The sequence below is a fragment of the Pituophis catenifer genome, unplaced genomic scaffold (assembly GCF_029215685.1).
Source record: "Pituophis catenifer annectens isolate HBS135680 unplaced genomic scaffold, rPitCat1.0.hap2 SCAF_6, whole genome shotgun sequence".
Taxonomy (NCBI): Eukaryota; Metazoa; Chordata; class Lepidosauria; order Squamata; family Colubridae; genus Pituophis; species Pituophis catenifer.
Window position 1 is genome coordinate 35,799,300 of NW_027256886.1, and position 15,597 is coordinate 35,814,896.

At 35.6% G+C, this 15,597-nt stretch overlaps 1 protein-coding gene across 3 annotated transcripts; it reads left to right on the forward strand.

Annotated features, from left to right (window-relative positions):
• Positions 1–418: 418 nt before the first annotated feature.
• ING5 (inhibitor of growth family member 5) lies at positions 419–15,093 on the forward strand. 3 transcript variants are annotated; one of them, XM_070945330.1, is made up of 8 exons: positions 419–601; positions 3,273–3,344; positions 4,692–4,858; positions 6,249–6,360; positions 7,293–7,386; positions 9,704–9,839; positions 10,545–10,606; positions 11,295–15,093. In XM_070945330.1, exons 1-8 carry the CDS (start codon positions 562–564, stop codon positions 11,332–11,334), a joined length of 723 nt encoding a protein of 240 aa, XP_070801431.1. In that variant the 5' UTR covers positions 419–561; the 3' UTR covers positions 11,335–15,093. The 3 variants fall into 3 exon arrangements, with proteins under 3 accessions (XP_070801431.1, XP_070801430.1, XP_070801432.1); XM_070945329.1 differs by having other exon boundaries at positions 422–601; positions 9,701–9,839; XM_070945331.1 differs by having other exon boundaries at positions 423–605; positions 9,701–9,839.
• Positions 15,094–15,597: the final 504 nt, after the last annotated feature.

Below are 15,597 nucleotides of genomic sequence, written 5' to 3' on the forward strand. Positions count from 1 at the left end.
AATCCGTTGTGAAAAGTGTCTATTTTCAGGGAATCCGTTGTGCAAAATACCTTTTATGTTCAGGGTTTGGCAAACGGGATAAGCAGTTCGCAGCCCGTTTTAAGTCCAATGCCTCGTCGTTGGCGTGACTTAAAGAGAAAGGGCAGTGGCCGGAACAGGACAAGGGGAGAGCTCTCTTTACTTGGAAAAAACAAAATACGAACGTCCAAAAGACTTAGAGCCGAGAACGTTAGGCATCCAAACTGCATTTGATATTAAGCAAAGGCTGGGTTTCCTTGCAAGGCGCGCATCGGGCCGTGTCGTGCAAACTTTCCAGCATCCAGCCAACTTCGCCCGCTGGGGGAGAAGCTGTACCCGGACTGCTCCCGGCTTTCCAGTCCTCGTCCCCGCCTTCTCATTGATAGGCGGCACGGTGGCGGCGCGACCAATCGGTGGCGGCGCCTCATGACTATGCGATGAAAGCTTGGCCGGCCATTGCGAAGGCGCTGGGGTGACAGCGCCGAGCGCGCGACGGCTGAAAGGTGGGCGTCGGCCGGTTGGTTGGCGGTTGGCTGACTCGAGATGGCGGCAGCGGCCTTGTATTTGGAGCACTACCTGGACAGTGAGTGAGTGCGGCGTTGGGGAGGGTTGAAGCGCCGCGTGGTCTCGCCGGCTGTTACAGCTGCGTCATAGCCCCGGTGTGTGTGTGGGGAGGGGAGGGGAGGGGAGGGGGGGGTGCAGAGAGGAACTAACCGGAGAGGTATTTTTGCTGCGTCACACCTCTAACCGCGCGCCGAAAAACACATTCATTCAGCCGGCTCTGGGGATGTAGTTGATGGTCTTGGCCTGTAGGGGCCGCTTCGGCGTTCCTCGCCGTCAGTGCCACCTGTAAGCTTATTACACAAACACTTTAAACTTTAAACTTGAAGCATTTTCCCGGGTGACCGCCCCGTTTACAACAGGCCCCCATCTTCTCTTTGAAGAACCTCGTGGCCATGAAAGTATTTCCTTTTTATGCCTCGCTGCGGGTCGGCGCGGTTGCTTAAAACACTTACTTTAAAACAGTTTCAAGAGCAAAAAGCGAACCATCTTTTTACCGATTTCGCTCTTGAAACAATTGAGCTGTCGCGGATTTTTAAAGCGAAGTTGCATTCTTCTGACTGGCTCAGAAGGGTTCGACCGAAAGCTTCCCTTCAATACCGACGAGAGAATTGTGCAAACGTCGAAACTAAGGCTATCATTACTGAATTCAGAACCGCAGTGAGGAAAAACTCCCAAGAGGCAAAGAGGGAAGTCGGCTACAGTCCAGCTTTCACTATCTACAGTAGTCCTCGACTTACCACAGTTCATATAGTGACCGTTGGAAGTTATAACGGTGCTGAAAAAAGGGACCGTTTTTCATACTTACAACATTGCAGCATCCCTGCAAAGTCAACCATGTTCCTTAATTAACAACTGCAGTGGTTCACTTAACAATTGGGGAAAGGAAGGTTGTAAAATGGGGCAAAACTCACTTAAATGTTTCACTTAGCAACATAAATTGTGGGCTCAGTTGTCGTAAGTCGAGGACTACCTGTATAAAAGTTGAGTTGAGAATCTGTTCTGCCCCCATTATTAGGCTTATCCATATACCCTCTTGGATGTGGATGCCTCAGATCCTTGGCTGGAGAAAAGTATGTCCCTACAAATACATACAGCTCAGGCCTAACATGTCGCATCATTAGAGTTCTCTGAACTTGGTTTGGGGATTGCTGATATTGATTTATTGCACTAGAAAAGATCAGGGGAGAAGTTTTGAAGAAATGGAAGTCAGATGCCCCCCCAGATGCTTCTGTCTTTGTACCTCCTTTCTGTAGCAAGGGATCTACTGCTGCCTATACTGTATAAAAAGTATCAAAAGTTATGTTAAGTGATTGGTTAGCCTAGGGCTCTGGAAAACTGTGCTTGCAACACGAAAGATGTTGTGTTCTGCTTTTCTCCAGCCCTGAATATGCACTGAACTAGGATTGAGACTAAGTAGTCTATCAGCTTATTATATTGGTCATTTTTTAATTTTTCCAAGGAAATGATTGTTTTATTACATGAAAACTGAGATGAAAGATGGGTGGCAGGGAGATACAACTTTGAGCAAGCAGCTGAAATAACGTACAGTACATTGAATTCTCTGAAACTCACATTTTTATTAGTAAAAGGCAGCAAAGCAGAACCCAGGAATCAGCTGGGCAATGAGTGAAGTATCACAAAAATAAGTAGATTCATTTAATAAGCTGAAGATACTTCATTAGAAGCAAGCAAAATATTGGATTTGACAGAGGAGCTAAAGAAAGTAAGGAACCATGTTGTCACTGGCAGTCCATTTGTAGATACAGTACATGGGAATATCAACTTCTTGGAAGAGCTGCTCTACAAGATCAATAGTTTCATTACAAAAGAAAGAAGAAAAGTGGCATTATTGATATTTTTTTCTCTTCAGCAGCAAGAACAGAAATGTCTATGAAACAACAAATTCCCATGGCTGGATGGGATGAGTGGTCTTGCAACAGAAGAATTAGAGCCTTGCATGTTGCTGATCTCTTTTATACTCCTCTTCCATATAACAGATCATTCACATAGAAGGTTTTAATGCATTTTCCAATAGAAGACTGCATTCAGACCCCCCTTACTCAGTAATACAGTAGGCTGGTGAGATGGACAGACCACTGTGAGGATAAGGAATTCTCTCAGATACCCAACAGCATTGATAAAGGGTCCATAGGATTAGAATGTAAAATGTCAGAGACATCAAATGTACAGAAAACGTTTTATCATAATGGAAAAGGCATACATTCTGTGCCAAAAATATATTATACATGCTGATGATAGAAGTAAAGTTGGTGAAAGACTTCTGAGCAATATCTTCTGCCATTATTCATAATATTGTAGAAAACAGGGAAATGGCATGGTAACATTGCTGCAACTTTAGCTTTTTTGCCTTTTTTCCCCTGCTAATATCTTCTGATAACAGAACATTCAGAGACAGCAAGAATATTAGTGAACAGAACTAGTGAAGTGAGCAGTGTTTATGAGCTACAATTACCACTTTTAATTCCCATTTGGAGATTTTAAAGTATTTTGGGCTCTAGCAATATTTGTTTTCCAACCTTAGGCACTGGGACCCATGAAACCAAGCAGCATATGCAACTGGGAATGATGTGTGGTGGGAAGATACCATAATGATAGTTACAAACTGTGGTCAGAAATTTAATTTGAATAGGTTTGTGATATGAAAAGAATTCAGTCTTTCTCTTTTTCAGGCATTGAAAACCTGCCCTGTGAATTACAGAGAAACTTCCAACTTATGCGTGAACTGGATCAGAGAACAGAAGGTATATTCAAGTATACTAACTCTCAGATCTTTTTCAGATAATACAGGGATATAACTGATAGTTTAGGATCATATGTAGCCTTTGGTCTAATTTAAAAAGCCCTTCGCAAGAGATCAGTTCAGAATCATGGTAAGAGATACACATCCTCTCCCACACTTTATTCTTGGAAGAGAGTTGAAAAGTATCAGAAAGAGAATGAGAGAAAAAAAGGCATTAGAAAAAGAATGACTTATGTACTTTTGGTTCTAGCCCCATTCACTGATTTTTTTAAGCCATATCTTTCACGTTACCTTCAAAGCAATATATTTCTCATTTTGCTCCTAAGCAATATAGCCTTTAATAGAAAGAAAGATTTCCCATTTTTGATGTAATGTATATCTGAGAAGATAAGTTTAAGGACTTGCCATACATTTTTAAACTAAAAGTCAAACAATATTATTTTCCTCATCTTGACAATAACTAGTGATAAGAATCAAATTATTGAATATTTTATTTTTGTATATGACATGTTTTAAAGGACAAACAGTACATGTCTGGTGCTGCAGTGCTATTCATTAGCAAAACATATATTAGAAGTAGCCTATTTCTTTGACTTTGGTCCTCTGCTTGCATATGGGAAACAAGTACTGTGTTTGCATTTATAAGATATTGTTGGAAAAATGTTGTTTAAATCAAACTATTTCAGAGATCTGAATACAAAGGGATGTTTCCTTCTACCAGCAGAAATTTAATGTTTCAATCCTCAGAACTATTATTCTAGACATTTACATTCAGAGAGTCAAATAATACATTAGTCTTTCATTAACTAGCTGGTTTTTTGTGGCAAAGTGAGATATTTTGTTTAGCTCTCTTCTGATGCTAGTGTTTGCTTAGCATCCCAAATCACATATGAGATATCCAGTAATAGGCTCCATCCATCTGGTAGTATGCTTAAAGATTTTGTGATAGATGGTTGCCAGTGAATTTGTGGGTGAAATAAATTCATTGGAGATTGAGATATTGAAATTTTAGAAATTGCAGTGCTAAAGACTTTTAAAATGACATTTTAGGGTTGGGATTTCCATCCTATATTTTAAAATAAATATATTTGTATTTAAAATAAATAAGTTATTTTGTATGGTTCTTGAAACATTTCAGCTATAAAATACTATTAGATACTTACTGTGTTTATGTGAAAATAAATCCAAATCAAATTAGTAAAACATCCCCTGGTAAATGAACTCCTAACTACAGCATTGAAATACATTTTCTTATTTCTCTACTTAGACAATTTGAGGCTTTTTGGTATGATGAAGTTTGGATTGCAGTTTCAGTTTTATACTTATACTGTTTCTCATTATCCTTCAGACAAGAAAGCAGAAATTGATAGTCTTGCTGCACAATATATTTCAACGGTGCGGGATCTGTCATCAGAGCAACGAGTAGAAATCTTGCAGAAGATCCAAAATGCTTATACAAAATGCAAAGAGTATAGTGATGACAAAGTGCAATTGGCCATGCAGACCTATGAGATGGTAAGATTAAATAATAGAGCAATGATACTGCAGAAGACTAATATGTTTATGACATTGGGTTGTTTTAATTTACGGCCAAAATATTTAATTATTTTAATACTGTTTTTTAAATTTTGTATGCTCTGTTTTTTACTTTGGCTGTTCACCGCCCTGAGTCCTATTTGGAGAAGGGCGGTATAGAAATGGAAACAAATAAATAAATAAATAAATTTCTTATCTAACCTTTTAGCTTGTCTTTTAGGTGGCAACTTTTTTTTTTAATATTTAGTAACTGTTAACTGACAAATGGAGATGCTGTGCTGGACTTCAGCTAACACCTATCATTATAAATTTTCTGATTCAGGGATTGTGTATAAGATTGTTCTTCATTTAATCTTTTGCAGAATGAAGAAATAGTAAAAAATGTGAAGTCCAGAGTGAATGTGTCTGACAAGTAACTATATTTGTCAGAAAAACATTTATCAAAATTGTCTCTTCATCCATATTTCTGGAGTGGATTAGAATTTCATTGAAGAATATATTAACAGCTTTGAAAGAATTGGTACTCACACATTGTATTAAGTCATGATTTTTGACCTGGCTTATTGACAGCTAGAATAACTATATTGTGCACATTTGACATTGAGACATAACTGATTCTGCTTAATAAAAAGAAGTGCCATTCTTATGATAACGTTCCCTTGTTTCTGCACTTATAGAAAAATATTTCCAATGATGTCTGGGAAAAAAAGAATTGTAACCACCACATATGTTTTATTACTGCTAGGAAGCTTCAGAACAGCTAGCAAGCAGCCAAATTTAGTGTGCCTGCTAGCTGCATTAGTAAATGAGGAAAGACGTACAAATATTTTTCTGTGGTTTATAAAATTATAAAAATATATACAATATATGAATATTGTATATTCAGTTATTTAAAATTAATGAAATATTGAAAAATGTGACCTAGTTTTATACTGTTTATAAATTATTAATCTATTTGATGCTTTCTTTTTCTCTCTTCCTGTTTTTCCTTTTCTTAAAAATGCTTAATTAAAAGAATAATATAATGGTTGGAAGGGACATTATTAATCATCTAGTGTAAGAATCCCTTATTATAACATCAGATGGCCATTCAGGCTATGTTTATATCCTTGCAGTGAAGGAGAGTATGCTGTCCCTTGAGACAGTTTGTTCTGTTGTTAAACAGCTATTATGATTAGGAAATTCTCCCTGACATCCAACCAAAATCTGCTTCCTTGTACTTTAAACCTAGTCTTATTTTACCTTCTAAACATGTAGACCCAAACTTCTATTTAATATTGTATTACTGAAAAACAGTCTGATTTTTAATTAAAATACTATTTAAGAAAATTTGTTTTCTTCAGCTCTGTGGGGTATCTGTCTGTTTCAGGTGGACAAGCACATTCGACGGCTAGATGCTGACCTTGCCCGATTTGAAGCTGATCTGAAGGATAAGTTGGAAGGCAGTGATTTTGAAAGTCCTGTGACACAAAACTTAAAAAGTATGGATATTGTGACTAATATGATACAGTCTCTAGAACTTGAATTAACTTTTTAATCAGCCTCAGCCAACAAACTTGGTCCTTGGGGTGTGTACCCATATTTGTATATGGGGAAGTTCGTAATATGAGGAAGTGTATGATTAATGATATAATTATATACTCAAATATGGGAATGGAGAAAGAAAAGACTATTATGTGACCAAACATGATTTATGGGATAAATTGTTCTTGGGAGAAAAAAATGAGAAAGATCCAGGGATGCAATTTTTCAGATTTGACACATCTACTTTGGTACAGATAGTCCTTGACTTAAGACCATTTGTTTAGTGACTATTCAAAATTACAATGGCACTGAAAAAAGTGACTTCTGATTGTTTTTCATACTTAAGACTTGCAGCATCCCCATGGTCACATGATCAAATTTGGTTGTTTACCATTTGGCTCATATTTATGACAATTGCAGTATCCTGAGGTCATGTGATCACCTTTTGTGACCTTTTGACAAAATCAGTGGGAAGTCACTCACTTAACAACCATCCTACTAAGTTAACTATGGTGATTCACTTAACAGTGGCAAGAAAGGTTGTAAAATGGAGCAAAACTCACTTAACAACTGTCTTGCTTAGTGATGGAAATTTTGGTCTTAATTGTGGTCATAAGTCAAGGTCTACCTGTACTTCAAATTGATGCTTTCAGTTAGGCAGATTTTGTGAAGAGAAGTTGTTTGAACCAGACATATCAATCTTCCTGTAACAGGACTCTTTAGCTGCCAAGAGAGTGATAGTCCCTGAAACAATTTGAGAGAAACTGCATTCTCAATTGAAAGTGGCAATGGATAAAAGCTTCCTGTGATAATACTAGTACACACATTTAAAACAAAATCATACTATTTTCCTTAACAATGTAGTTAATGAAAAATACTTGTATTTTAGAGGGGAGAATTCCAAAGGATAAGAAAACTTCCCGTGGTCGAGGCCGGCGGACATCAGAGGAAGATGCTCCAGTGAAAAAGAAACCAAAACGAAGGTTAGAAATTAGTACAAATTATAGGAAAGAGCTCTTGGGTTTGGGTTTTTTCCCCCCAAGTCAACTTGCAGTAGAAACACTTTTTCATTCCAGACTCCAGGAAACTATTCTAGGGTAAGTATGTTTTGGATTGTAGCTTTTTGTAAGAAGGAAAAATCCCATTCAAATACAAAAGATTTCAAGATGATTCAAATTAGATCTGTCTCTATAGAGAGTGGACAGAAATGAGTAAAGCTTAGGAACCCAACCTCTGAACAACTAGTCAAAAGCAAGAAAGTTCCTTTCCAGGTAGGCTTAAAAAGAGAGAAGGGAAACTCCATTTTGCATTTGTTTTTTGCCTTCTGTTCTGGCTGGCTTCAGATGGGTTTTTTAAAAAAACACCCAATCTGGACGAGGGTTGGAGAATGACGAGAAAACAGCTATTGGGAATATCAATCCCTAGTTTAGATATCCTAGCTCACATAGAGTAGTTCCCATGTGCTTGGGGTAAAAAATTGAGCATTGATAACAGTTGTAGCATATGGGCAAAATGTGCCCAAACTAATTGATATTATCCATACCTTTAGCAGGAAATACTTCATGTGACACGTGTCATTAATGTGCTCATCTAGACTGCACTCTTGACCACAATTCCAAAATGGCTTGTTTTCTTTTTGTTGAAGACATAGTAGACCTCCATTTTGCTGCCAGCCTTTGGTAAAGTTTGGTAAGGCAAGTTGAAATCAGATCAAAGCTATCTGGCAGGAAAGTGGTATTTTCAAATGTGGCACAGAGAAATGCTTGGAGAAGTAATTCAGCTGATAACCTAGTATATACTTTCCCTATAATTCCTAAAAGCATGTGAAAGCTTTGCTTGACCAAAGCCGCAAAGGTTAATGTCTGTGGGCCAGTCTGGTGATGTCCATTGCTTATAAAAGATTGCAGTTTGGAATGTACAAGGAATAAATGATAAAGAACAAGCATTAAGGAATGAATGAAAGAACATTGATAATTATGTAATAGATCTGAATGAAGGTGATCTGATCTTGTTTAATGTGGCTGATGGATACTACAAGGAGATGAAGTTGTAAGTTTAATTATGAATGAAACTATAGGTATCAGAAAGGAACCAATGGCATCATCTAAATGATTGCAGATGCATATTGAAGTAGAAAACCATAGGTTTATAACTCTCTGTCTTATGCTGCAGTGAATAAAATGGAAGAGAATATTTTTATTGGATGACATGAATTTATGAGCTGGAGCAAGACAAAACAGTACAGAAAAATGTTTAAGCTATTCAAAAACCTAATGATGATGTCTTTCTGCTATGTATCATCTTTGAAAAAGATCTGTTGATAATAACATTTAAACATAAGATCGTACATATTTATATCCTGGAATGTTCTTCCAGGGATTTGAAGAATCTTGTCTTGTTCACCTTTTTTTCTAAAGAATAAAACATACAGAAATAGTCTTTCTTCATATAATTTACTTTCCAGCCCTTTGATCATTCTCATAGCCTTTCTGAACCCATTGCAGTATCTCTTTCTTGTTTATTAATATTGTGTTAAATTTTATTTCTGGCTTTGAGACGTTAATAATACAGGTAGTCCTATACTTATGACCACAACTGAGCCTAAAATTTATGATGTTAAGTGAGACAGTTAAGTGAGTTTTGCCCCATTTTACAACTTTTCCTGCCACAGTTGTTAAGTGAATCACTGCAGTTATTAATTTAGCAACTGAATCTGGGTTGCTTTCCATTGACTGTGCTTGTCAGAAGGTCACAAAAGATCGCATGACCCGAGGACACGGCAACTATCATGACTCAGTTGCCAAGCATCTGAATTTTGATCATATGACCATGGGGATGCTACAACAGTTGTAAATGTGAAAAACGATCATAAGTCACTTTTTTCAGTGCCGTTCTAACTTTGAATGGTCACTAAACAAATGGATGTAAGGACTACTTGTACTATTCTGCAGGCTTGTTAAGCATATTCTCATCTTTTCTTTTAAGTCATTAATAAAAATGTTGAGAAATAGAAGGGATATTGATCACTTAATTGTCAACCATCCAGATCTTGCCAACATGCTTATCAGAATATCATGGAATACTTTGTCAGATGTTTTGCTGAAATCATGATATAGGATGTACAGCATTCTCGTAATTCATTAAGGATGTTTGTTGATTTTTTAAAAATGCAATAGAGTTAGTTTGGCAAAACTTTAATTCAGTTTTTGAACCTCTTCTAGTTAATGACAAATTCTTAAACCTTCTGAATTACTGAGTCACTGACATTCACCCAGTTCCATTGAATTTATACCATAGCAGATCTGAATTAGCTGATACCATCCTGTCGGTTCACCCTTCTGATGTCTTGGACATGCCAGTGGATCCCAATGAACCTACGTACTGCTTGTGCCATCAAGTATCTTACGGAGAAATGATTGGGTGTGACAACCCCGATGTGAGTATTGAAATAAACCAAAGTATGACAAATGCTATCCATTTGTACTATGAGTTCAAATTTGCTGTCTAAAGCAAAAACAACTGCCAGTCCAGTATAGGATTCTTCATAAAATCACAAACCCATCCCTAGTTCTTGCAGAGTGTTGGAATATTGAGTCATTTTGTACCCTTTCAGAAAATACAATTTATTTTGCAAGAATTTGTATTGCAAATGTGGAAAAAGTAGCACTGCAGTAGCTATTTAAAATTACACTGATGTATAAGTTTAAAGGAAAGAAAAAAAAGATTCAAAGCAAAAAAAAATCACAGTCATAGTAACACCATGGAGAATTTCTGCAGACTTTCTTTGTACACAATTTTGGAAAAGTTCAATTATATTTTTTAATTTGAAAAAAATCTACACATTAACATTCTCCATATATCATTGCTCCATATTTTATACTAGATAGCTCTCACAAACACACAGAATACATATTACTATGAAATCATGAATATATTATCAGATAATACACTCCTGTTTCCTTTGCTGTAAAGAATAAGCCGTGTAATTCTACAATGTAAGCATTTTGCAAGAAAGAATATTGTAATAAAATTTCCTATTCTGCATATGATATCGAAGGACTAGGTAGCCAAACTCATGTTGCTCATAAGACTGTTGAGGAAAACATAATGCCATTCATCTTTTTTTCAACCCCAAATATAGTGTCCAATTGAATGGTTTCACTTTGCTTGTGTGGATCTCACGACCAAACCCAAAGGAAAATGGTATGTACCATGAATTGTTTACTTTTTGTTTATTTCTTTATAGATCATTTGTCCCAAGAAGGTTGAAAATACTGTTACCAAGCTATATTTGATTCAGTGCTTTCTAAATTATTGTGGAAGAGCTATCCTTTGATATTTGAGTTTATAATATAAGGCAACCCTTCCTCAATCTAGCAACCTTTTGAATGTGCTGGAAATTATAGTCTCAACGTATCTGTCAGATACCAATTTAGGGAAAAGTGGTCTGATGCAATTACTGTAAGCATATTTGTTGGGAAACATATTCCACTGAATTTAGGAATGTATTTAGCAAATTGCTGTATGAAGAAATTACTATTCCTTTATTTGCAAATATTGAAATCTGTGAGACTTATATTTTAGGATTTATACATTTGCATATTTGCAAATTTAAATTGGCAAATTAAAAAAACTACATATCCACACATGTAATATACTGTACATATCTTATGTAGGTCTAGGACGTTTAGGCCAACATACAGAGATATGTGTATTGAATGAATGAATGAAAATAGGTGAAGTGAATATGTCTCTGATAATATTAATAGGGTACATGGGACCTCCAGTGGTCTTTGTGCTAATATATTCATAAATCAATTTATTCCTTTGTCAAATAACAGTGGTTTCATAGAAGTGCATAGGGCTAAATATAATGCTTCTCTTTTTTTAGGTACTGTCCTCGCTGTGCGCAGGAGAAGAAGAAGAAGTAGAAATGATGTATAATATGAAAAAAAAAGTTTTAATATATTCATATGTTGCAGTATTTTGTTTTCATCACCAACCCATCTTGTTTGGCCTAAACAATGCAGTAGCCAGGTGTTCTCTTTATTAGCCATGTGAATGATAAAAGTGGGGTAAACAGGAAGTTCATTAGTGATGATTATTTGGGTTACACATTACACTTCTTTGTCACTGTAATCAAAGATAAGAAGTACATAAGAATAGATCTGCACTGGAATTTCTAATATACTGAAATCTGTGAAAACTGCCTGTGGCCTTTCATGTGAATAAGATAGCATCTTTTGTTGTCATAAAATGTGGTCACTTTTGGGAAGCTTTCACCAGTGCCATTTCACTGGCGGAATGACATGTTTTCTCTTGTATTCCCAATGCATCCTCTAAAATTATTTTAGAGGTTTGGAATGAGCATTGGGAAACAGATTCGAAATGAACTAAGAGTCCTGTTATGTGAGAAGGATAGGCTTGCATAATTTTTGATGCAAGCCTTGAAGTCTTTTAAATCCAGTATCAAAATCTTTATCATTGTTGATAAGATGTAGAATCACTTATTTCACTTTTGCAGGTGGATTTTCCATTTGTATAATATTTGATTCTGTCAAGGAGTGGGTTGAGATTTTCAATGTGCAATTTTGCCACTTTGGAAATAAGTTTGCAAAGTTATATTTCACAAAAAGAACAGAATTTGTTTTTGATTAGGAGAGTTCACAATGCTTATTTCAAAATGCTTATTATTTCTGTGTACTGTCCCCTCTGAACTTCATTTTTATTTCACTGAAACTGGATCCATTGCTCTCATTCCTGCTGATAACAAATACCTGTGATATCAGTATAGTATAAATCCCTCGTAAAATAAGATTTAATATTTTAAAATGAGTTTGGATTAACAAATAAAGGACCAGGAAAACTAGTTTTCAGGGAATAACAGTTTCAGAAAGTTCACATAACTGCACAAGTGTTTGATAGAATGTTATGCAGTATGTTCATGTTCTGACTTCACTAAGATACTTTCTACTACCAACTGTAAATATTAGCATTCTTTTCTGATTTTCTCAGGTAAGAGATAGGCATTCTCCCCCACCAAACACACAAACATACACACACTGCTTTTTGTTGTCCATCTGTCATTCTCTCATAGGTAATCAAGATTTGCATGCTTTTGTATAATTCATCAACCTGACAATTCTGTTCAGCTAGACAAAAACATACACTTGTTTGCCAAGGATTCTGCCATACAACCCTCAGCTTTTAAATAGTATATTTTAATTTTTTTAAAAAAATAAAAAGTGAAGTCAGTTTAAATGGGAGGAATACCCTTTTGAAAATATCCAGTTGCCTAATTTTCTAGAATTGGTTTTAGCTTGTAATGTAAAAATGATTGCCAGAAATGTTAGCAATCAATACCTTTCTTTAAACAATTGTCACCATTACATCTGCAATATCAAAATGAACTCCATTTCAATCTGGAAAAGCTGATCTCTACAATGTTGCAAAACCCTCAAAATTGTTAGTTTACATTTAGAAAAAAAATCTTATGTAAGAGTTTGGTTTTTATTATGGAAGAATGCAAATTCTTATAGTTTTATACACACAATTTTGTAGTTAGTAATGCAGTTCAGTTACAGTATTCTTTGTACCATTTTATGTTTTCTGTAACTATTTGCTTTCTAAAAGTGCAAACTGCATTATTTTCTTAAGGAGAGAAGAAATAATGATGTAGTATTCATGCCATAGGGTCCTTATATGCTTCTGAAATGTGGTATAGCTATACAGTGGTACTTCAGTACTCGTTGGTTCTGGGAGGCGCAATGAGTACCCAAACTTCTTTCCCCTATAAGGAATAATGTCAATAAATTTAATATGTTCCCAAACCAAAAACAATGCACATTTTAAGGCAATATGTAAAAAGCTAGGATTGTATATCATTACATGAGAAACAAACCTAAAAATTAATAGATTAAATAAAATAAAAACTTCACTTTAACTGTACTGATGAGGAAAAAACATGCAAAAATACACAAAATGACCACAGAAACTAAGATAAGACTGCAAGGGGATGTGCACAGGGCAAGGACTATCACGTGACTAACGGATCACCCTTTGTTTTGGCTGGAAATGTTAGTGAATCATGAGGCAACTGACACCTTATGTGTTGAGTCCCAAACAAACAAGTACCAGGACAAAAGTTTTTCATCAGAATGCATTGAGTACCAAATTTGATGAGTTTCAAAGCAGCTGAGTACCAAGGTACCATTGTATAGTGTTCTGTTTTCAACGTTAAAGAATTTTAGAAGACAGGCTTTTTCCCAAGTCTCTGCCCTAGGTTATGGTAAATTCCTAGAAGAGAGCAAAAGATAAATGTGAAATTGTGGTTGTACTATATTGATATGCTATAAAATAAAGGGTGCCTCTGTAGGTAGTGATGCATCAGTTGACTTACCTTTCACAGTCTGCCAGATGCTTGGTAATTGTTTTACAATCCCAATTGTAGCATAATAAAAATTATATTGAGTACCTTCTTGAGAAATGTTACATAGTTTTTATATTAGCTGCAAAGCCAGTTTTTCTAGCCTCCAATAAAACAGTATGCATTCTTATTGACAGCTGTTTTTGTAAGAATTCACAGATCAGATTACTAACAAATAGTAATTATGGCGTTTAACCTTCCATTCCAGATTTAGAAGAAAGTGACATATTACAATAGCAGTTACTTTTAAATTATGTTTTTTCTGTCAGTAAAGAGTACAGTACTATAGGTTGATGGTAAAGGCTCTTTTTATGTAATACCAACAATGACTGCTGCTACATTGTTCCTGAAGCAAATTAGGTTGTTAATTTATCATAAACAAGATTGAAACTCGTTCAGTCCCAAGGAATTAGGTATTTAGTATGGGTGAATGAAGAATGGACGCAGTAGCTCAGACACTGAGCTTGTCGATCAAAAGGTCAGCAGTTCAGCGGTTTGAATGCAAGCGGTGCTGCATAATGGGATGAGCTCCCGTTAATTGTCCCAGCTTCTGCCAACCTAGCAGTTCGAAAGCACATAAAAAATGCAAGTAGAAAAATAGGGACCACCTTTGTTGGGAAGGTAACAGCGTTCTGTGCGCCTTTGGTGTTTACTCATGCCGGCCACATGACTAGAGAAATGTCTTCGGACAGCGCTGGCTCTTTGGCTTTAAAATGAAGATGAGCACCGCCCCCTAAAGTCGGGAACAACTAGCACGTATGTGCAAGGGGAACCTTTACCTTATGAGTGAGTGAATGAGTAAAATTTCATCATCCAATTTTTGACAAATGGTATTGGACAGAGCAATTGTTCCATGTTGACTTGTCTATTTTGAAAGAAGGCTTTGCATTGATACCAACTAGTTTATATTTGAAGTTTTAAAATCCTTATTGGTTTTGAACTTGTCACCTTGATTGTCTTTTGAGAAACTATTCTGAATATTGCTTGTACAGTATCCTGTTTCATTATTGAAACTTGAACATGAGGAGCCAAATACATGTTTTAAAAAATAAAGAACTCCATTTTTCAAAAAGAAATATTATCTTTTCCCCATTGTTCCTCACAAATAAATGTCACAGCGTAAATTTTCTAGTCATAGCTTTAGGTTTATGTTTTCTTTGTAAATGAAGAGAATATTATAAATCTTTTTATTAAAATGTGAAATGTATTTTTGATCATGTTATGGATATATTAGGTATATAAATAAAGTATTTTTGAGAACAAATATATGGATATATTTTATTTTGTTTCTGAGAAAGAAAATAGTGCACAAACTAGAAGTGAATTTGTTTGCAAACAAAATTCTATCTATCTAGATATCTATAATCTATATTTAAGGTTTGAACTTTTAAGTTGTGCTTCTAAGTTCTTGGGAAGAAAACTCAGTTGCATAGTTGACTTTTATTTTAAGCTCCATACCAGGAGCCCTTTGAATGTTTAAATTTCACTTTTATGCTTTACACAAAATCTGGAGTATAACTGATATTTGAAATGGAATTAACCCACTTTCACCACTGTATAACATAATCTTATAGATAACTATAGAAGAAGAATCATTGGTTTTGACCAGTTTCATTCCATTCTTGTTCAAAACATCTAGCTTAAAGGTTGTACATTTGATGGCATAACCACTTTGAATTCATCCACACTTCTAGCAGTTATTTCAGTCACAATATTTAATTTCCTGTCTATTTCTAAAGAGTAAAATTCAGCCCTTACTATTCTAATG